The sequence below is a fragment of the Falco punctatus genome, assembly GCF_963210335.1.
Source record: "Falco punctatus genome assembly, chromosome: 9".
NCBI lineage: Eukaryota > Metazoa > Chordata > Aves > Falconiformes > Falconidae > Falco > Falco punctatus.
In genome coordinates this window covers 4,349,576-4,371,892 of record NC_137589.1, presented here as the reverse complement: position 1 = coordinate 4,371,892, position 22,317 = coordinate 4,349,576, and the positions used below count along the sequence as shown (strand labels likewise).

The 22,317-nt window shown below is 39.5% G+C and overlaps 1 protein-coding gene across 1 annotated transcript; it reads left to right on the top strand.

The window, feature by feature from the left end:
• Nucleotides 1–567: 567 nt before the first annotated feature.
• Nucleotides 568–21,411, top strand: ABRAXAS2 (abraxas 2, BRISC complex subunit). The gene is made up of 9 exons (XM_080403152.1): nucleotides 568–1,058; nucleotides 2,214–2,304; nucleotides 5,311–5,347; nucleotides 7,878–7,944; nucleotides 10,531–10,721; nucleotides 11,292–11,411; nucleotides 12,086–12,170; nucleotides 14,227–14,341; nucleotides 19,174–21,411. Exons 1-9 carry the CDS (start codon nucleotides 987–989, stop codon nucleotides 19,638–19,640), a joined length of 1,245 nt encoding a protein of 414 aa, XP_080259278.1. The 5' UTR covers nucleotides 568–986; the 3' UTR covers nucleotides 19,641–21,411.
• Nucleotides 21,412–22,317: the final 906 nt, after the last annotated feature.

The window sequence follows — 22,317 nt, the reverse complement described above, 5'->3', positions numbered from 1 at the left end:
AATTTAAAAATTATAAATTTTCTATATTTTTTGTTTCTAAGAAACGGTAACGCTCCAAGTGACCAGATTTCCATCACTACAATCCATACGGATCACCAAACATCAGTGGAATTTTTTAAAAAAGGATTGACGTTCTTCCTTATTTATGAATTTCAAATTTCACGAACGTTTTTGCTTCCACAAGGCTTTTTGCAAGATAAATGACAGCAGGTAGTAATAACGTATTTCCAAACCAGTAATAATTCTGGCATTAGAAGGAGGCGACGGGGGTGCACACTCGCCACTGGGCGATCCGTGGGGTGATGCCGGGGCTGGAGCAGTCAGCAGGGGCCTGCGGGCTCCCAGCAGCACAGGCTGTCGTCAACAGGGCGCTGCCTGCAAAATCAGGGCTGAAAGTTTCCTCCTTTGCGAAGCAAAGGGCCTGAAAAATTCTGGGGACTTAGTACGCATAAAACATCCCTTCATAAAGTGCCCAAACCGAGAAATCCAACAAAGAGATAAACGGCATTGCTGCTCTCAGCTCCTGCACTGCTTCTCGTGCCTGTAACACACAGCACCATTTCTCACCTTCAAAACCTACTCGGAACACCCAACTATCTCATTTTAATACGTTCTGCCAAGGACTCGTCACTCGGGGATGCTCACTCCTCTCAGGGCATCCGCCGGTAGCGCTCGCAGGCCTGCCGGCACCGGGCCGCACATCCCACCGCCAGCCCAGGAGCACGGCAGGCCCTAGGCTCGGGTGAAGGGTACCCAGCTTACCCACCCACCGCCTGCAGCCTAGCAGCCAAGAGGCCGCAGTGCCCGTTCGCTGCACGGAGCCGTGCCGCGGCATCCCCCAGCCGCCCGCCCGCAACAACCGGCCGCGGCCCTGCCCTGCCCCAGACTGCGCTTCCCAGCAGCCCCCGCGCCGCCGCCGGAAGTGGGCGCGCCGCGAGCGCGCGCGGGGGCTTGTGGGTGCGGCGGCGGTGGCGGTGGTCTTCATCATGGCGGCTTCCATCTCGGGCTACACGTTCAGTTCCGTCTGCTACTACAGCGCCAACAGCAGTGCCGACCATGTAGGTGCCTGGGGCTGCCGGCTCCCGGCGTGGCGAGGCGGGGTGTCTCTGGGCCCCTGGGGCTCGCCTCCCTCCCTGAGCAGCCACCGGGCCGGGCCACCGCCGGTTGGGCCCCGGCAGGGGGTAACGGCCGGCGGCAGCGGCCCGGCTCGGCTCCTGCCGGCGACGTGGAAGTGCCTCTCGCCGTCAGAGGTGGCAGCGGGGTGTCGCCCGGTCCCGGCCGGGAGGGGTTGGGGGGGTGACTTGCAGTACAGCGGGGTCTCGCTGCCGGAGGGGCCGCCGGCCGCCCCGCGAGTGTGGGCTATGGCTGGGCTCTGCGGGGGGCGCCGGGGGCTGGGAGCAGGGCCCTCGCCTCGCCCGCAGGGAAGGGGCTGCGGGCAGAAAACGCGTGTGTAAAAACTGCGTGGATGTGCGCGCACGTTGCGGTAGTGCTGGGTTTCCAGCGCCGGTAGCCAGCCCCGGCTGCAGTGCAGAACTGGGGTGTTCCGAAGCCCTTCGGGTTTGTTGACAGCCTTCTAGTCTGAGCTTGCTCCCTTATCGGTGTACCGCCTTTACGGTGCTTATGCCAAAAGCACCCCATTCCAGGTTATTCTCTTGCTTTGTTTTGGGCAGGGATGGGGAATAAAAGATTATAAGTTACCTTCTGATCATAAGATGTTCCCTGGTATTGTTCAAGTTCCCGCCCAACCTCCATATGTAAACTTGAGTAAGCCTCTTCAGATGGAAGCTGCACTTCCCGTTGGCTTTGAAGGAACAGAGCAGCAGCGGTGCTGTGCACTGTGCTGAGACCGCCTCGTGCACCGTGCTCAGGCCTCCTCCTCATCTACCCTGTGCCTGTGTAGCTGGGACTGGAGGCAGAGCGCTCCTTTACGTAACCCGAGTTTGCCAAGTATAAGCTGCATGTTACCTATAGAAGCTTTCGATAGGCTTTTTGGACAGCCTGTCCCTATAGCGTTGTGAAAGGATGTTGGTAAATCAGAAAATCAGTCTTGGTAAACTGAAGGACAGGTTATATCTACTGCATCTCAGATACATGTTTCAAACTAAATCTTTGTTTTAATTCTTCCGTTTAGTGCTGAGAAAGTTACAGGAAATGACTGTATATAGTGTTTTTTTTCTATTTTTAGTATTTTTTTTTCCCCTTTAAAATTGTAGGAAGGATTTCTGCTAGGAGAGGTGAGGCAAGAAGAGACCTTCAGCATTAGTGATTCACAGATCAGCAACACTGAATTTCTACAAGTGATTGGTAAGTAATAGAACTTTGAGAAATTCTGAAAGAAGCACTGTTCAGTATTTCAACTTTCAGTACAGCAATTCAGTAAGAATTATTTCACTTGTGAGACGAGCATAAGATGTTCCAGTCTTGAAGAATTGGATTTGCTACATTATTTATGTGTTTGTGATTGAGATATGAGGAAAGGCAACAGTCCTTTCCTAGATACAAGGGTTTTATGGAGCTCCTTTTGTGGAGAAAAGATAATTCATTGAAGGCATTTATTGGCATTTCATGTTGGAGAAATTATTTATTTGGCTTTTGGTCCTGCAGGGAGTTTCCTGATTGATATGGTTGCCTAAATACAGATGGGCTCAAAATAAAATTAATGCATCACATGATTTGTTACTACTGAAAGGGGTCAAATTTCCAGTAGAGAGTTTGGATGGATGGATGGTAGTTGATAATATCATAAATTGTCACAGCAAGATTTGCCAAGGAATGTTTTTCAAACCATTTCCTTTATTGATAAACACAAGGAACTGTACAGCTGGTTTTTTGTTATTGTGAAAAGTGAAAGATCTAAGATCTTGCTGTTAAGTGTTGTTGGTTGAAGTAGGTATTTTTATACATGAGGTAGCAACTGTTGCATATTTTTAGCTCTGGTTTATAGAAAATAAGAAACCCCTGGAAGAAAAAGCCTTTTTTATTTACGTATATATAACCTGATGTTAAAATACATCTAAACCTTCCTGAAAACCCCAAATGTATACATATCTGGCTCTGTGGATCTGATTCCAGATAATATAGCAGGGTCTGTGTAAAGCTTAGCTAATGCACCAACATTTTGTGGTTGACTCTCAAATGTTATTCTGATACAAAACTAATGATCTCTGAAAGTGTGTAGTATATTATATCAGATCTCAAGATACTTGCCACATTAAAGTAGTGATGGTTGCATATACAAGAATCCAGAAGGTTAAGTAACTTCCTGTTCTGGTTATTTCTAAGGAAACTGCGTGAATTACAGCTAGCTAGTTAAGCTTAATTACAAAAAAATAAAGGCACAGGATTTTGTATGTGTGTATATAATTACTATCAAAGTATTGTGTAAAGGAAGGGCAGCTGACAGCTACAGCTATGTCTGTTCAGACAAAACTAGACGTTCCTATTCAGTGGTAACTGATCTTAGTTATTGTTGACAGTGTAATACAGTAATGTCACCAATTGCGGCCTCAGCGTGGTTTCATAAACCAAGTGTTGGTGGTGTTAAAAATTATTCCCTTTTTAGATAACCCTGTGTCACTTTCTTGGTTACAGTTATTTTCTGAAAAGGGAAATTACCTGCCCTTGGAGATCTTCTAGATATTTTATTTGTTTATCAAATGTTTACTTCAATGTTTATTCATTGACATTAACTCTTGAACTCCCATTTCAACTCATGAGCTGAGACTGACAGTTTTGTGGCAATGTTGTCACAGATGCATTTTAACATTCTGGCGTGTCTGCGGTCTCAAAGCTTATGGTGGTGTTTGAGTGTATATGTGTGTATGTATAGTATATGTACTATATAGATATAAAATAGGTCAATGTGTAAAATTTAAATTTGAAATGATGGCTGTTTCATATGTTCTGAGCCATAGGCTTGTTGCATCCTGTTTTTCAAAAGGCAAGGTTAGTGCAGGGACATAATAATAACCCAAGAATCAAGTATGCATTCTCAGTCATTGTAGCCAGTGTATTTGCTGGAAGGAGGTGGTCTAAGATGGAATAATTCCACTTGCTGTCTTTGTTTAGCAGATCATTTCCGCAGATTCCTGTATGCCAGTGTGAAAATATGAGATGTTTTTAAATAAAGTCAGTAAGTCTAACAGCAGCATTGTGAGGTGTTCTTGCCAGTGAAAATGTACGGTTTTTCAGGCAGTACGCCTGCCACGGATGTTCAGGGCCTTGTTTTGATAGTGGCTAAATATGCTGAGATACTAATGCGTGTAGTCTGTTGTTCTTGGGGATTGTGATCTGATTCTCACTCTGCTGAGATTGCAATCATGAGCAGTCTATGACTTCCAGAACAGCAGGTGGTGAGTCACTCTCCAGGAAGGAAGAGTCTAAACAAGGTTGTTGCTAAACTCTCTAGCGTGGTTCTAATCTAGGAGCTTGAAATATTACTGCTACGTAAGTGCTATTCAGTCTGAGCAGGTATGGTTTCAGACAAAAGTTATGTGATCAAGGTATAATAATATGAATAAATGATAAGCTGTACTTGGTAGAAAGTCAGAGTAGAGGAGAACTTCAAAGAAGTATTAAACACCACAAAAATGTCATGCTTGGTGTTAGAGAGAGAATGTGGATTGGATTTTTGTGTTTTTCCTCACTCTGAGATTACGGACATGTTATAACCTTTGCTGCTTAAATAAGCATTTTAGCATTTATTTCAACCTCTTCAATGAAAAAAAATACTGTTGTGATTTTTTAATACTTCATATAACAGAATTATAAATTGCAGCTGTTTTGGAGTGGTGTTTAACCTGTTTTCTCATCAAAGATTCTATTTGCCTTGCTGCTTTAAATACTTCAATGTGTAAGATTTCAGGGATTCCCTTCCCCATCCCATTTTTTATTCATTGTTGCTGTAATAAACAGTGTATATGAATGCAAGTAAATTGTTGCGGAAAGGTGTACCAACAAGGGAAAAATAAATCATAAGTGCCTTTGTGAGGAGGCTGCAACTATAAAATAGTATTAAAAAATGTGTATTTGAGGCTCAGATATCTGTGTGTATCTGAGCAAGTGTATGTCTTGCTTATTGTTAAATATTTTCCTCTGTAAAATGACAGATTAGAAAGAGAAGCTAGCTTTCCGGGTATGGTGCTGTGTCATCAAGTGTTGTTGAGACAGTAAGGGCAGTGTGCGGTCTGACACAAATGTTTATTTGCTCAGTAGCTGTGATGTGGAAAGTTCATGCAAGATATGCCACTGTAATTTCTCTTTACCTTGAGCAGTTGCACATATGTATCTTTCTTTTGTTTGTTGTTGCAGAAATCCATAACCATGAGCCTTGTTCAAAACTCTTTAGGTAAGCATTTTCTGTTATCTTCCTGTGTTGGCTGCAGAACATAAAAATAGGTAGCTCACTGAAATATGTTAGCATTTCAAATGTACCCACCATTGTTTGCATTTTTTGCTCATTTGATATTATTACAGAAATAAATGTAAATAGCACCAACCATGACAATGGAAGTATGAGTTTACAGTTTTAGTGGCACTGAACTTCTTAGGTTAGAAAGGGTGCCGAGGTAGCTAGTATAGGCTTATTTCTCTGGTTTTTTGAATTTCTTCTTCATGTAGTTGGGGCAGGTAGGATAGCAGTCAGATCAAATCATATCACTCTGATAATTAGGATGAATGTCAAAACGAATTTGAAGTTGTAGTCTTAGGTTAGCTCTGCTGGGCCTGGTGGGTCACTGAACACCTTGTGTACCCTAACCTTAGTAACTTGCTGGGTTAACAAGCTGTTCTGTAGTTAGTTGTACTGACTTGCACAAACCAATTATTCTGAAACTGTCAGCTTACTAGTTATTTTTGCCTTCTGATCTCCTCCAGAATTTAAATTAAATATAGGTCTAATATATTCTGTTTAGCAGCTTCCATCTATTTACAGGTAGCTTTTCTCAGTGGTCTCTACTTGTTAATAGTGATGGCTTCTAAATTGCTGTCTAGAAATTCTTTTTAGAAGAAATTCTCAATTAATCTCCTCTTGTCTTTATTTAGAGATTTCCAGCCAATTAAGATGACACGGTACCTTAGATACTATGATTGACATTGGTTACATTAGAGAGAAAAGCTGCAGTCTATCATTTGCTACCTGATAATTACAGAGAGGGTACTCTTAACCCAGTGATTTAAATGCTAGAGACTACACATCAAGATAATATCCCAGTGTCTAGTAGACTCTTTTGGTTCCTAGTGCTGCTTTGTGCAGCGCATATCAAAACTGATCACGTTTACTGCTTCTCTCCAGTCAAGAAGTTGGTTGTTAGTAACTGAGCTGACGGAGGAAGGGGAAGAAGCCTGTATTTCACTAATGCTTTCTGCACAAGAAAACTGATGATTTATTTCAGAGCACAAGGGAAACTCACAGCTCACGTAGCTTTTATCAGTGCAGAGTGTGGTCTTGGTTTCTCTGTTCTGTTGGTTGTCGCAGATGCTGATTTTGAGGCATTCTGCCTTATCTTTTTGACTTGAGTGGAGCCGGTCTGAGGAGGCCTATCACTCATCCACTGTATTCTTGTAAGCTGGCACTCCTGATGTTGAGTGGAACAGGCTTGGTTCTAGGGCTTTTACCAACACGTGGGAACTGAATAAGAAGCTAGGATTTTAAAAGGACTGATTTCTCTGTGCAGTTTTCAGACGAAGGTGTTTCATTACGTACTCGTTGCTCATCCCATAAGAAAGTTATTCTTACAAAGCATAGGAAGAGAAAGAATTGTGTATCTGCTGCTTACAAGAAGGTATAAATACTGTGAATGTTAATGGAAAAATTATGCCAATATTATGTAGTAGCTCAAATTAATAATTAGTTGTTCAATTACTTGCACCTTGAAACAAATTTTACATCTACCCTTATTTACCAGCCAAGTACTGAGCTCAGGATTTTCTGGTTTTTTACCCCTACACACAAGAGTTGAGATCATAAACCTCTAAAACCGGTGTTTTCCTGCACTGCTTTAGGTGTTAGTGGTATCAGCTCTTGAAAGAGACTTAAGTAAGGACTTGGTAGGTAAGTTAAGGAGGAATCTATTTTCAAATGTTTTTCCTTTTATCATGAAGTGTGTTCTACTTGAATTTATAAACCTGTCTCTGTAGATAGATTTATAAATCCTTAAATCCGTCACGTCCTCAGAATAACAACATGTCAGGGTTTGGGCCTCAGTTCTGTTTGCAGAGCCGTATGGAAAGATGGGGATACTTTGGATTCTTGCTGACCTCAGTGTAACTGTTCTGGCTTCAGGGGTCCAATCATGTGAGTCTAATTGCAGGACTGGAGCTCAAGAAATTGATTTGTAGTTGCATGTAAAATGGCCTTGCTTTCCTTTCTTTGGCAGGTAGTCCTGTTATTATCAAAGCAGGGTTTTGCAGAATCCTGGTCCAAATAAAATTATGTACAGCGCCTTGTTGTAGGGGCTGCCAGGGAAATGCTAGGTGTCAAACTAATGTGCACAATGAAAGCATTTTAAAGCTAATAATCACAGGCATCTTGTATTTCATTACTAGTGGTTTAAAGTAGTTAGTTTTCACACCAGCTAGTTTTATGCATCTAATTTAAATGTTCTATACCTTCCTCTGTAAGTAACTGCCTCTGTCTAGGTCTGATTGCACAGCTAATAGACTTCTAACTGTGCCCTATATGCCACCCAAATTGGATATTATAAGTAGGTGATGTGAATACTGACCTATGTTGATAAAGGTAAAACTATAGAAGTGGCTTTGTAACGTATGGAGTGCCATCTATTTGAAGAACACTCAAAGTATAAATTATTTGCTTTATGTATAATGTGTGTGTGTAAACTGTGTACCTACCTTTCTCTCTTCCTTTTTGGTTCAAGCTTTTATGACTATGCAGGCAAGGTTAATGAGGAGAGTTTGGACAGGATTCTTAAAGACCGAAGAAAAGTAAGTTTTCTATCTTTTCCTCCCGTTCTGATCATTAGAGCCTATAATTAGAAAGAGAAGTTTTAGAAAACAAACAAACAAAAGAAGCTAAACTAGAATAAATATTTTTGTTCGCAAATCTGATGGTTTGGTTTGACCCATGGCTTATTCTGTACAGAAGTTGGTGGTTTTGTGGTACTTAAGTTAAACTGGGGACAATGTCTAAATTCCCTAAGAACTGCAAAGGATTTAATTCTCCAAAAGGGAAGGGCTGGTGTTAACCCTCTCAGATTTCTGAGCTAAACGTGTAGTGTAATGATTGTGTACTCTGCTGCTGAAACCAGTAACAGTGTAGCTGATGTGAAAATCTGTCTAAAGAGTTCATTTAAGAGTTGTAATGATACAGCCTTGTAATTGCTATTTTTGCAATGTCACTTTTAAACTGGAAAAACTGTTCTATCAGTTACGTCAGATGTTGTCATAGTTTTATGTCATGCATATGTTTCTAGTAGCACAACTAGTATTAAGAAGATTCAATTTTACTAGTTGCTTGGAGAAGAGTCAAATCTTTTTTCAGTGTTTCACCTCATTCCATTCTTGTGCAAATACGGAATAATTATTGAATAAATAATAATTATCAAATAATTGATTCAGAAGTTCTCATGAACTGGTACATCAGAGAGCAGAACTGAAGGTGTGGTTCCTCATGTAATGAAGTGAAGCCACCAGTCAGCTTGCTCTGGCAAAAAGAGAGATGACTGACTTGTATGGTTCAATTTCTGGCAGCTGTGGACCTTGTTGGACCCAGCAGGAAAGCATCACTAGTACAGGAATTTTGCTCACACGATCTGGTTAGTGCCAGAGCTAGTACAAGGTAGGGGTGGTTAAAAGAAGATCTGGTTTGTTGTTTATCATACTTTTACAAAGCAACAGCAGACCAATGTTGTTCCAGCCTGCCGGTTGCATTTCACTAGTAGCAGAGCCAACTGTCAAGGCATGGCCGTTGGGCTTTTGGGATTTCTGTCCTCTACTGGTGACTCAAGTGTAACTTTCACTACTCTGAGTAAAAATGCCTACTGTGTGAATTGATCATCGTTATGCAAAGTGCGTGATGACAGTTGTTCAGTTGCTAATTGCATTTGCAGTCTTTGCTTTCTGTTCACCTTGCCCACCTGAACTGTGGACTTGTGCTTATAGACAAGGCTTACGCTGAGGAGGGATCTTTAGGGAAGAAAGTTCTAAATCTGTGCAACTTCTGCAACACTGATGATTGTAATGCTTTTTTCTTGTCTGTTTCTTGCAGCAAATGCTCTCAGAATAAACTCCTCTGTGTATACTGATGTATTTATGCTGAGTACATAGGTGCTTTGTGTGTGTATTTATACATACAGACGTGTCCATCTTTATGCTGATGATGGAGTGAGTTTCCAGTCTCAGATCCTGAATTCTGTAACCCTGTAATTCTACTCTAGAATACTACAGAGCACATTAAGTTCCCCTTCAGGAGACAAGGCACAAAACTTATTTTAAAAATGTTTGTGTCTCAGTAGTTTTCAGTTGAATTTTATTTCGTTAGGACCTACCTTGCAAAGAGACTCAGGCAAGATGTGTTATCTGTGGTGAGAAAGTAGGCAAAAATGGAGAAATTAGAACTTGTAAGTGTCATGTGACTAAGGCACCACAGGTTTAATGACATTAATTGTCATAATGTCAAAAAAGAAATACTGCTGTGTGGGAACCAAGACGGTCTTGTATTTAGTTAGAAAACTAAGTATGTTTTATTACATTCAGACTAAGTAATTGTACAGATTTGCTATAAAAAGTTAAAAAGAATGCCTCCAAATTTTTTTTAACGTGGGAGTCATATTGTTTAATATATAGAATCTGCTCTTTTCCACTGAGTATACGTGCAGTCTTAAGGCATCACTGCATGGATAGTGCCTGTTCCTGAGACTCTTTCTAAACAGAATTGTTCATGGTATGTCCTTTTCCATTAATCTCTTAAATGTTTACATGAAGTAAAGGAGTTTAATGCCTGTTGTGTTAAAATGTATCTAATTGCATTAGAATAGGTCTTATCTGATGTGCATATGAATCTTTCACAATTCAATACACAATGAGATAATTTTACTGTTGTACACAGCATATTAGTCCCATATGTCTCATGAACAGACATGAATTTGCAAATACATTTGTGAAGCACTGGAAGTGTCTTAGAAACCCATACAAGTGAATAGCCAGTTGAAATATTTAGGCTAAAGAAAACAGACATCTGCTGTATTTGGAAACAGCTCAAGTCTAATAATTTGAACATGCCCTGAGGTTTGTTGCTAAAATTAAACAATTGAAGTATATTGGAAGTGGGATTTAAATGCCACTCAGGACACACAGGTGTTTGTTGCACAATAAGGTCAAGCAATTGATAATCATGTTGTAACAGGATTTGGGGTTGTTTAATAGGTGCAAGCCTCTAGTAATTCAGTCCGATTTTGTTGTAGTAAAGCTATTGGCTAATTCACGCGATATACGGGTTTAGGAACTTTATTATCAGAAGGTAAATCTGTATCTCTGTTAACACTTCGGGTTTTTTCTGATGTACTTTTACAGAACGTTATTGGATGGTACAGATTTAGGAGAAATACTCAGCAGCAAATGTCATATAGAGAGCACATCATTCATAAACAGCTGACACACATTCTTGGAGTGCCTGATCTTGTCTTCCTGCTCTTCAGCTTCATTTCCACTGCAAATAACTCAACACATGCTTTAGAATATGTGCTTTTTAGACCAAACCGAAGGTAAGCAATCTCTGTGTATGAACCAATCCTCATTTTTTTTGTTCTGCTTCTTATTGCTATGCCTTATACTTTAAACTACTTTGAAGCTTGTACAATTACACATAAAGGAGGCTTTGTGTTTGTCAAATGATGTGTCTTTGTATGACTTAGTGATGGCAGGTTTTTTTTTTCCTGTGCAAGTAATTTATAAATGAAAGTTTTGGGGTGAGCAGAAGTTTTTTTCAGTTCTTAGCTCTTCAGACAAAAGATATTTTAAGAGAAATCAGGTGTTAGTACCATGTTTCTTATGAGATCTGAATGTAGTAGCTTCATCCCTCTTGTATCTGTGGTAGTTTGTATGCACAGTTAAAATTGTTAGAGGTACAGAGGTAGGTCCATCTCAAGGGAGTTTTTGATCATGCATTTATTTTGAACACAACTTCTAATATTTAGCAGCTTTTGTAATAAACCTAATGCAGAAGCTATAAAACTAGGTGAGTTTTGATCATCAGAGAGCTGGGCTAATATCAGGACTGTTGAAAATAACCTTTTGAGTATGGATTAAGAAGTCTTTCTAAATTTTCTCTACAGGTATAATCAAAGGGTGTCACTTACTATTCCTAATCTAGGCAACACTAGTCAACAGGAATACAAAGTTTCTTCAGTGCCAAATACTTCTCAGAATTATGCCAAAGTTATTAAGGAACACGGGTAAGGATTTTTGCTTTGTAAATGAAGTACTGTCATTAAGCTCTCCATTCTGTACCTTCCAAGGAGTACTGCAAATGTGCATTTCAAGCAGGAAAAAAACTAGTTCTGGAGGAGAATGGCCAGTTCCTACTGCGCTTCTTTTCCTGCTTAAATTGAATCTTTTAGATTCAAGAACAAAGGGGACTTGGTGCACTACTCAGAAAAGCAGGCTCAGAGTGGCCAGGCAGTGCTGCAGGCCTTCTGGCTGGAAGTTTCTTACTTGATTTCCACTTACCCTCCCAATTACAAGGAATTCTGAGTGCAGGCTTGATTTAAAACTTGAACTCTGACTTGGAAGTGTTGAACTGTTGTTGTTTATCTTAAGTATTTTAATTACATATTGTAAATGCAGAGTAGCTCTTCTGACTGTTAACAATGAAGGTATACAAGCTTAAAGATTTCTGCATATCTTTAATTTCATTCAAATGGGACTTTATTGTTGCCGAAGGAATTTTACTATTGAATATGCTGCTGTCCAAGCTTTGGTTCTTAAGAGCATGGTACATTTTTAACAATATAAAATACATTTTAGAAACATTGTGATAGACTGCTTAGCAGCAATTCAAAGATAACATGAGCTAGAAACTTGTGTTGTCTTTTCTAACTAATGATTTCTGCGTTTTTGTTTTTTTTAGTACTGATTTTTTTGACAAAGATGGAGTGATGAAGGACATCAGGGCTATATATCAGGTTTATAATGCACTTCAGGAAAAAGTACAGGTAACTTCCTTTACTTAATATTGATCGGTATGTATGTGGCATCTTCCCTTTGTCCTTTGGTTAAACCAGCATTGGAGGAGTTGGAGACTATTAGAGCTCATAAACAATTTAATGTGAACTGTAGGAAAAGAAGTCTGACATTAATAATGAAATGTGTCAGTTTCTATTTAATGTGTGCATTTGCAGTGATTGCTGTGAAAGTGGTTGATACGGATATCGTCTATTCTTTTTTGCAAATAAGAATGACTTAATGTTCAGTGATTTCTGGGAGTCGTTAGCTATTTTTAAGAGTATGTGTTCAAGAAAAGCCTTGCTGAAGGCTGTAGGGATTTGCACAGGTTGAAAGCCTTGCCTGTGAGTTCAAAAATGTCTCCTGGCTCTTGGTATGTAGCATGCAGCAAAGAGCTCCATCTGTTAGCTAAAACTTGTGAATGTTTTGTGTAGAGCATGAGTGAATCCTGCTCCAAATGTGGCAAAGCATCTGAAAGTGCCTTGAGTGTCAAATCTAGTAAATTTAAGCTTGTCAATTCACAGCTTGTCCTATGTGAAGAGCAGCATAGCTGTGCTGCCTCAGGAGCACACACATGTGTTAATTGTGCTGTAGTCACAACTTATTTCCAGGCTTTCCCCTTATATCTGCCCTGGAGGGATTTGTATGTCTGCCCCAGCTTAGCTTTGCTGGTTGGCACGTATAGCAGAGCACAAGGCAGTAATCACTCCAGCCATCCCCTGACCTCCTTGCACAGAAGAACTACTATTTTTCGGTGGAAGTTTTGACTTTCTAACCTGCCTTGTAAGGTAGGTAACTTGCAAGGAGAAGGAAGACAGCCTTCATGCTGCTTCAGGAGACAGGATAATGATTTCCAGAGGTCTAGCCCATTAGCTAATGGTATTATTCTGTAATGCTGTTTTTGCCAAGAATGCATCTGTCCTTTTGTGCTCTTGCTGCTGTTTGAATTACTGTCTGGAAAAATGGAAAATGTAACATCACCAGGGAGTTGTCTTCCTACCTGTTATAACTATGACTTAGTTGTATTTCACTGTGTAAATCATGCTGCTGTGCAATGTTTTCAGAGCTCAAAAGTAACGTAGGTGTTAGCTGACTTGAGAAACTTAACTTTAAAGTGACTGTTTCACAGAGACTGTTACAGGATTGGAAATAAGTTTTCTGGTAAAGCAGCTGAGACACATGTATTTGCATTATTCACTAATTATTTGGGAAAGAAGGGGTTCAACTTTATGAACTTCTAAAAATTAGATATAGAACTGAAAGCATAGCTAATATTTTTCAGCTCTGTAGGTAAGATCACTGATAGTAACCTTTTGGAGAAGAAACAATAAATGGCTAGTGACTTACTGTTCAAGATTCATCAGTGCTTTTAGAATTGTGTACTCTGCAAAACTGATCATGTTTAATGATAATGACAAATACTTAGATTTCTGAAGAAGTAAACAGTATCCATTATAACATGTTTAGATTAAAAAAGAAATTAATATTATCTAGAACTGGTGTTAAACTTTGATCCTCTCTCACATTAATTTCCTAACCAGTATAAGGAAATCTTGTTGAAAAATCAGTGGGTCTTGTTTATTTAATAGATGTATCAGTTAGATCACCTTGGGACAGTTGTCTCAAGTCAACTGTTTCATACCCCAGTTCAGATTTGGTCTAGTACAAAAAGTGTGCACCTTTATGCTACGCTTTAAGATCATGCTACTATATAGTACCATTATTGTGCTAATGGTGATTTTTTTTTTAAAAAAAAGGCAAGCCTTTTCCACCTAGTAGGAAGAACTAACTTTGGATGCTATTACAAATCTTCCTCTAACGATTAATTATTTGGTAATGCTTTTCCTATCATGTATCTGTTGGGAATTGGCAACAGCCAGTAAAGAAAATGATCTTCAGGTTGAATATTATGCTCTGATATCGTTAATTCCTCTTAATGTTTTGCTTTTAATGGCTTCTTGTGTGGTAGTGACTTTATTAATGTTGCCATGAGAGTCTTTCATGTATTTTTGCAAAATATTAGCGTATCTTATGTTTTTCTTCTAGGCAGTATGTATAGATGTAGAAAAAAGTGAACGTGTTGTTGAATGTTTTCAAGCTGATGTAAACAAGTTAAAAAGGCAAATCGCACAAAAGAAAAATGAGAAAGAACAAGAAATAAGTAAGTTGCCTTATTTTTTTTGTTTCAGAAGCAGATGCTGTAAGGACAAAATGTTTTGTGGAGTTATTTTGATTTGTATTCCTGATAGCTCAGCAAAACAAACAAAAAAAATCACATTGGGAAGGGTATATGATGGATTTACATTGAACAATACCCAAACTGTGAAAGTATGTGTACTGCAGGTATTTCTGTAGGCGTCATCCTGTGTTAGCAAACTTAAAACATAGGAGAGAGACAAAGCTGTAGAAAAAGAAGAAAGTAAATTCTGGAAACAACACGGGAAAAGATAGGTTGTAGGAAAGGAAAAGTGGAGCAAAGCCAAGAATGGAAAAAGCAAAAGGAATCTCTCCAGCATTTAGATTTGAAGTGTTAAATAGAAATAGAGTACTGTGTTACAGGCCAGTAGCTGTCGGTGTTTTTCTGAAATCTTTATTCCCTTTCCCACTCTCCAACCCTATCCTCAAATACAAGCCCAGCACTAGTTCAGTTTATATTACAGGACACCAGACAAACTGAGTGAAGGAAAATGAGTGCTTAAGTGATGAACATTGATGTAGGTCTGAAGTGCTGTCTAGATTGTTTTTGACCTTGTAACTTTTAGTTACAAGGATGTATTGGGGGGTTTGTTACTGATTTAGAAGAGACTATCTAGGTTTTTATCCTCCTCTCCCACTTCATACTTACTGAATCCTAATTAAATCAGCATTTGTTGGTGTTATTTTCTGACTTAGTGATGAATGTGATTAATGTTGAAAAGTGGAAGTAAGTCTTCTCCAAAGTCCATTTTGAAGTCATTCTTCTCTTCAGGAATACTTGCTAGGAAATGGAAGAAGCTATTTAAATGCAGAATATTATTGGAATTTGACTACCTATTTCAAGTTCCATATCATCACTGATATGAATTTTAGTCTGTGTTAGTTTTAATTCCATGAAGTGACTGAAATATTGTTCTTCTTGCAGTGGCGGGGGCGGGATTCATTTTGAGGGAAGATAGATCAGGGAATTCTTTGATTTATTCACGGCAATACAAGCATGACTGTCGTCTTTCTAGTGAAGTTCTGAATGCTATGTTTTGAAGACCTATATTAGTATTGAGCTGACGGGGTTTAAGTTTTCATGGTGCAAATAAGTCCCGTTAAATGCCCATGTTTTTATTAGGGTTGGTTCTGCATTCTGTATTAACAGTACAAGTTTTCATAGTATATATTTAGGACTGGTAAGGAAAGTCAGAAGTAGGTGTATGTTCATCTTTATTTTGCTGCTCTTAATTTTCTGAATTAGTGAGAGCTATTGTGTGAGCATACTTGGCTGGTTGCCACACTGTCCTTCTTTCCTAAAAATTGAATGTGGCATCAGGAGTCTTTTGCTTAGCAGTAGATAGGTATCCTGAAGAGCCTGGACCTTTCCAAGAAGCCATTGCTGACCTAATTTAATTTGTGAGTGTAAGGGAAGACTGAAGGTAAAGAGTAGGAACAAAGAGTAGGCAAATGGGAAGTAATATTTTTTTTTTAAAAAAGTAATTAATAAGCAGATAATGTATTTCAGCAAACAATTCCTCTCTTTTCAATGTCTTGAAATAATAAGTAAACAACCAAATTTTGTCATTTTAGCTACAGAGTGTCTTTTATTACTGCTGTGTCTTATCTAAAGCTGTGTCTGAGACTAAAAGATGGCTTAGATGGGTTAACAACCTAAACTGCAACAGGACCCTGTGCTGCTATGACTGGGTATTTTGATTTTCTCCAGGCAGCAAGGTGCTGTTATCACATGAGCATTTTAGAGCAAAGTTTAATTTGTCAGCCTGAGTTTTTCTTTCTCTGAACCTCAAAGATAAGGTAAAGAGCCAGCATCAGCCACAGACCATTTGAAAGATGGAAGTGGCATGACTCACTGCTGTTTCCTGCTTGGCTGTAGATGAAACAGTCAGGGAACTGCTACTATGTGAGCTAGCGAGAAGTGGAGATGGGTTTTAGTGTGACTGGAGCTGATCCCAGCCCATATGGCAAAAGATGGGGGAGGAGGAGGAAGAGCAGTCGGTGCTAGCCTCTAGGTACTACCAGTGAGATGCAAATGCTGAACTGAAAATTTATGCCAGAGCAGATAATCATGTGAGAGAGCTGAAACAGGAAAACATGCAGCTTGTATCTCTGCAATATTTTTAGATGTGAGTAGCTAAATACCAAAGCTGGCCTTCTGTTCTCTCACTTTCTTAATATCTGGATAATTTCTTTGGTTTTAGCGAGCTAAATGTTCCAATTAATCATTCTCTGAGCTGGAGGAAAAGGGAGCAGTTGATTCAAACTCCTGCGGTAGTGTTGTGTGAAAGCTTGTTATTCTGACAAATTTTTGGTTGACAGGTTATGACTTTACCACTCTAGCATAAACGTCAATTGAGACTTTACTGGCCAGATCACTGAAATAATTTTGTGTATGTAGCAGCATGTTCTAGGGCACAGTGAGGGCTGCGCACTTCCCAGATGCCAGGAAATCTCCCACTGCAGTTCCCGTATTGTGGACCAAAACCGGAATGCCATTACATAGCCACTTGAGGGAATAAGCTGGTTTTATTACTGAAGAGATATCTCATTGACTTGATTAAAGGAACTCTTCCATCTTGATTTTTGCTTTTTCCAGAAGTGTGGTGTTACAGTAAGTAGAGCCGATACCATTTTGTCTTATCACCTAGCTGCAAGGCAGTTTTACGTATACCGGTGTCAGTTTTGACACATATTTGGAGGTTAATAACCAGTTAGAAACTAGTCAAAAATGTAAGTCTCTCCCAGTGCTTAACAGACCTTCCTGCAAGGTAGTTTTTCCTCACGTGTAATGTATACTGCTCTAATTGAAGCTGCCTTCTGCTTACCTTGCCGCAGCAGCCTGTTATACACATTTGAAGACTGAAACTGTTTCCTCAGTCTTCTCTAATTATCCCAGCTATTGCAGTATTTCCTCTTAGGTCATGATATCTAGACCTCTAATGAGTCCTTTGCTTTTTTAGAGTTTCTCCAGTTTTTCCCTATTTCTTAAACTGTGGTGTTCAAAAATGGATCCAGTATTTCAGTTGTTGTGTAAACCATTACAGTACATACTGAAATAATACCTACCTGTTTCTCAGCAGCCGGGTACACTTAATGCATGTTGGTATTTTATAGTTTACACAGGTTTACTGTTGACTTATATTGCCTTTCTGCAGTAAGATGGAACTGTTCCTCGTTTTTGTAGTTGGTGCAGTTCATTATTCCTGTGTATGTCTGTCTTAAATTATTTTCCAAATGATCTCATTTAAGATCACTTTCAAATTCCTGTTCTGATACTCTGTTATACTTGCAGCTATTACTAGCATAGTGCCATCTGTAATTTTAATAAGCATGTGCTGATTAAATTCCATCATTTAGGTTGTTAATGTGAGCATAGTTCTGGTGCAAAGCTGTGGGAGCTTCATCTTGATCTGTCTTTCCAATGTGGCTGTGTAACCATTGTAATTGTTCTTTAACCAGTTCTTAAGCAACTTTTTTTTTTTTTTTAATCCTCATAATGTTTATGTTACTGCCTGTTCATTATGAGACACGGAGATGCTGCGAACTCCTTAAAGGCAAGAGATGTGTGGCTTTTGGTCTTGCTTTGGTTGTTAAAACCACATGGATTGGAGGGAGACCCTGTCCTTAGTGGACAAATTTATTTATGGCAGCTGTCTAACTGTACAATTACTTAAATAAAAGTCAAAACATGGAGGTGCTGGGGTTTACCCATTGTGTCTGACTTTTCATAGGGAACAGTTTTCAGTGATTGTTCTGACTTTTCCAGTTACAGTGACCAACATACCAGTGTTACAGTAGTGCCAGAGCCCTGACCGTGGATCGCTGTGCTAGGGTTACAGAAACACAGGTTCAAAACAGGATTCTTGCTCAGCTAGCTAGTTAGCAATGTAATTACGAGATACCATGTGAGTACAGCTATTTCGGCACGCAGAAGGTAAGCATGCTAGGCGGTGGTCTCGGCAGCCTGCTCGCCTGATCACAGATATTGGGGAGGGAAAAGTATTTGAGGGAAGAATACAAGCTGGTATTTACTCCTTGACTGGTGTTCTGAGGTTGTCCCCTAGCACAAGAAACATTAAGAGGAAGTACAGAAGTGTGGTTTTAAGATGTCATGTCAACAGTAGAAGCTCATTACGGTCTGTTCAAAAGTGAGTCAAGCTTTCAGTACTGAGTAAGACATAAGTGGAGAAGAGCAAGCATGATGAGCTCTAACATGGCTACTTTTTGATGTGAGAAGAAACAGAAATACAGAGAGAAGATGAGATGGAAAGAACAACAGGTTCTGTTATAAAGAACAGGTTATGGAAACTTCCCATAGCTGTGTTTTTAGGGGATTTAAACTGGAGAAAAACTAACTGTGGGGGATGACTGTGCAAGTGTGCTGCATTTTTATTTGCTTTCTGACACATTTTGGTTCTGAAATGGGATCACTAGGGTACAAGTTGTGCTAATGCTGCTGAGTTTTGTGGATGCCACGCTAAATTTAGGGAAGATATTCTTTGTCAAGCTCAAGGAGTAGGATGTAGTAATAGGCGCAAGATTTGACATGATGGTTAGGGATAGGGTCTTACATCGTCATCATACAAAAATCAGAATTGTGGAAAAGGAGTAGTGGAGACTAAGAGGGACAGATTCAGTGCTGGAGTTGGAAAGCAGTGCCAGGGATGAACATGTAATAACAACCAGAAAGAGAGAACAGCTAAGGGCGGGGCGGGTGTGGTATGTTACAGCTAGGTTATATAAAGTGTATTGCAAAGTAAGCATGAAGTACATCAATGTTCTTTGCTTTTGTAGGAATGCAGCAAGCAATTTTAAGCAGGCAAATGACAACAGATAACATGGAGCCTATGTTTGTTCCACGAATGTCCTACACTGGATTTGCTGTGGAAGGCTGCACGCTTGAAGATTCAGATGTGTCTGATCCTCCTCCTCCGTATTCCGATTTCAATGCAACCAATCAAGAAAGTACTGTTGGTCATGGTCTCCTAGAAAGCAATGTTTTTATGCCTCGACCTCAAGCAGTAGGTTCTTCTAGTTATGTTTCCACAAATGCAGGATTGAAATATTCTGGTAATGGAGCATCCATGCCATCCTCCCAAAGAGCGGTTGGTGACAATGTTGATGAATCAGAAGACAGTGATTATGAAAATTTGCTTGAACCTACAGAGTCGTCTGACAGTGAATACTCACAGACAAGAGATTCACGACCTTCAGCACATCCTGATGGTGATTCCAGGAACACTCAAACTTCTCAGATTTGATAGGGGGGGGAAAAATCCACATGACACTGTTTTTTCGTAATTGTTACAGAGAGATTTTGGGGATTTAACCCGGAGGAAATGAACTACACAGGATTACTGTGCACGCAAAACGTAGAAGACTTGCACTAGATGGTTTATTCACCTTGTGATACATTTTGCAAGTTTTATAATGGAATCATTAGGATAATCAAGTTGTACTAATACCGATGAGGTTCATGGATGTACTGGTAAATTTAGGCAAAATGAAATTTATAGAGATCTTGTAGCTTTTGTTGCCGTATTTTCTTTAAGACAATAAATTGGGATGTAGTAACTAAGCACAGTTAGTCTACAAAGGATGTTCTCAAATCAAAACTTACCTCTTGCACTATCATGCCTTGAATTTTAATTTTTGAAAGGGAATAAATATATCAGCCGCCTTCAGAATAGCTTTCTATGGTAAGCCAAATTGGCCTTTGCAAGCGAAGAAATTTTGATAATTCTGGGAAGCCTGATTGGAACAGATGTAGTCTACCTTCTTCTATCGGCATGCTCTTTTAACAGAGAAGGGGTTTGTTTCGACTTTTTTTACTAGCAGAATGTGTGTATCACTTAAAATGATGGTTGCCTTTTTTTCTGTAAAGGGTGTGGGGGGTGGGTGGGATGACTGGTAAATCATCCAAATGAATGTCATAAATATAATTATTCTGGTTTTGCTGGGTTTACAATGACTTTATGCCACACTAGCCTCATTTATTGTCTCATTTGTTATTTTAGCATAAATAGGAAGTGCACATACAGGAGTAAATGACTGACAGAAGTAGTAAATTCCATCATGATTGGACTTTGGAGTCTGCAAATTACAAACATCAGAGACTGCTTCTTGCATTTTATTTGCATCTGAATATTGGATTTACGCTTCTAGATGAGTTGTTTTATGTAATAAATAGGGGATAGGGTAGGAGAAGATTGTTTGGAGAGTCCCCTGGGTTTATTACCTCTTTTCCTCTGGGTGAAATATGTAAATGATTATTTTAATTTGAATTACAGCTCTTGTCAGAAAATTGCCGTTTGGGATAAATGAAGTGTGGTATATTTAGAGAATTTCATGTTTGGATGCACTTATTTTTATTTAAATACTGCTTGTATGCTAATGTTGCCCAAAATATGTGAAATTGTGCCACTAAGAAGTTTGTGTTATTGGACTTTTTCCCTGATCTGTAAATGAGAGAATACACGTTTTAAGATTAGGTTATCCTAAGCATTTATCACTTTGAGGTGTGAGTAACCACTTCTTTGGTTTACACCCAGAAGAACAAAGCAGTCGCTTAAAAGTTTAAATATATTGGATTCACAAGAGACTAAAATTTCAGTATGTATTGTACATGTAGGCAAAAGTCTGTTCGTTAGCCTCTCCTTACCTGTACTAAATTAAGCAAAATAACTGGAAAAAATGAGATGGTAAAATTGCCACTCTTTTATTGAGTCTGTCCACCTTTAAACATCTAGTGGTCTGTTTTAACTGTTTTACATTATTCTCATTAGCCTTAATTTGATGCATTTTGTCTTTGAGTGTTGCAATCCACTTAACAGGGAACTTGCTCCGGTGTTAGTGCTGGCTGGCTGCGAGCACCCGTGGGTCAGGTGGGATAGACGTGTGTACGTTGAAATTGGAATTGACAAGATGGCAACGACCGTTTTTATTTCTATTCCGCACAGAAACCTGCAAAATGTACATCTCTGACAAAGCAGTTAAATGTGACAATAAAATCTTATTTAATCCTGTAACTTACTTTTTAATATTTGTCAGGTTCCATGTCAGTAACTCGCTAGAATACTTCCAGCAGCTCAAAATTGCTGATGTGTTAATGCTAGCCTGTTTGTAGGACTAAGAGGGGGATTTGACAGAAGGGTGAGAGGGTAGCGGTATACCACCCGTACTGCATGCCTGCCACACATAAAGATGTTGATACAGAGATCCCTTGAGTTCTGGAGTCCTTTAAGAACAAAAAATGTCGCAAGTTCTACTTGGTTTTACATATGACGTGGGTGGTTGGAGGTGGAACAAGAATGTACTCGTGCCCTCTAGCCAGTGCCTATCTGCAGGTACTTTAATTTACTGTAACCGCTTATGAGAACGAAGGGTATGTTTTTATTTATTTTTATATATTCTGGTAAAAATATCTGTGAATGGACATTATGTTTTTCATTACAGTCCTGTTAAAAATAATGGTGTTGGGCTATGATCCATCTGAAAGCAATAGGGAATAGCTTTAATCGTAAAGAAACCAGAGCTTCATACCCATGAAGTACCAGGTTTCGGCGTCTGAGTCGTGGAGAGTTTCGGTGATTCTCAGAAGCACGACACCCGGCAGCAAGACCTGTAGCAATGTCCACTCACAGGTAGGCAGCATTGAAGAAAAGCTACTAAAAACTGGTGTTTACCTCTTAGTTCAAAATCCTGTAGTTCCTCTGATACAATGAAATATTTTTCTGGTTTATTGTTGTAAGAAACTTAGAATTGCTGTTTCCTTTATTTTCAATTTTACTTTGCTCTCCCCCGGCCCCTGTTATTTATAGCTGTAAGAACAGGAATAGCATATGGAAAGTCTCAGTGAGTTTGAACTGTCACATATGCTTACAGAAGAAAGCATCGCCAAATATTTCTGAAATTAGCTAGGACTGACACTGCGGGAGT

Excerpts from the sequence above, each read along its gene's own strand:
- ABRAXAS2 (XM_080403152.1), top strand. The coding sequence starts at position 987 with ATGGCGGCTTCCATCTCGGGCTACACGTTCAGTTCCGTCTGCTACTAC. Across the intron at positions 5,348-7,877 it reads CCTTGTTCAAAACTCTTTAG|CTTTTATGACTATGCAGGCA; the intron begins GTAAGCATTTTC and ends TTTTGGTTCAAG. Across the intron at positions 12,171-14,226 it reads CACTTCAGGAAAAAGTACAG|GCAGTATGTATAGATGTAGA; the intron begins GTAACTTCCTTT and ends TTTTTCTTCTAG.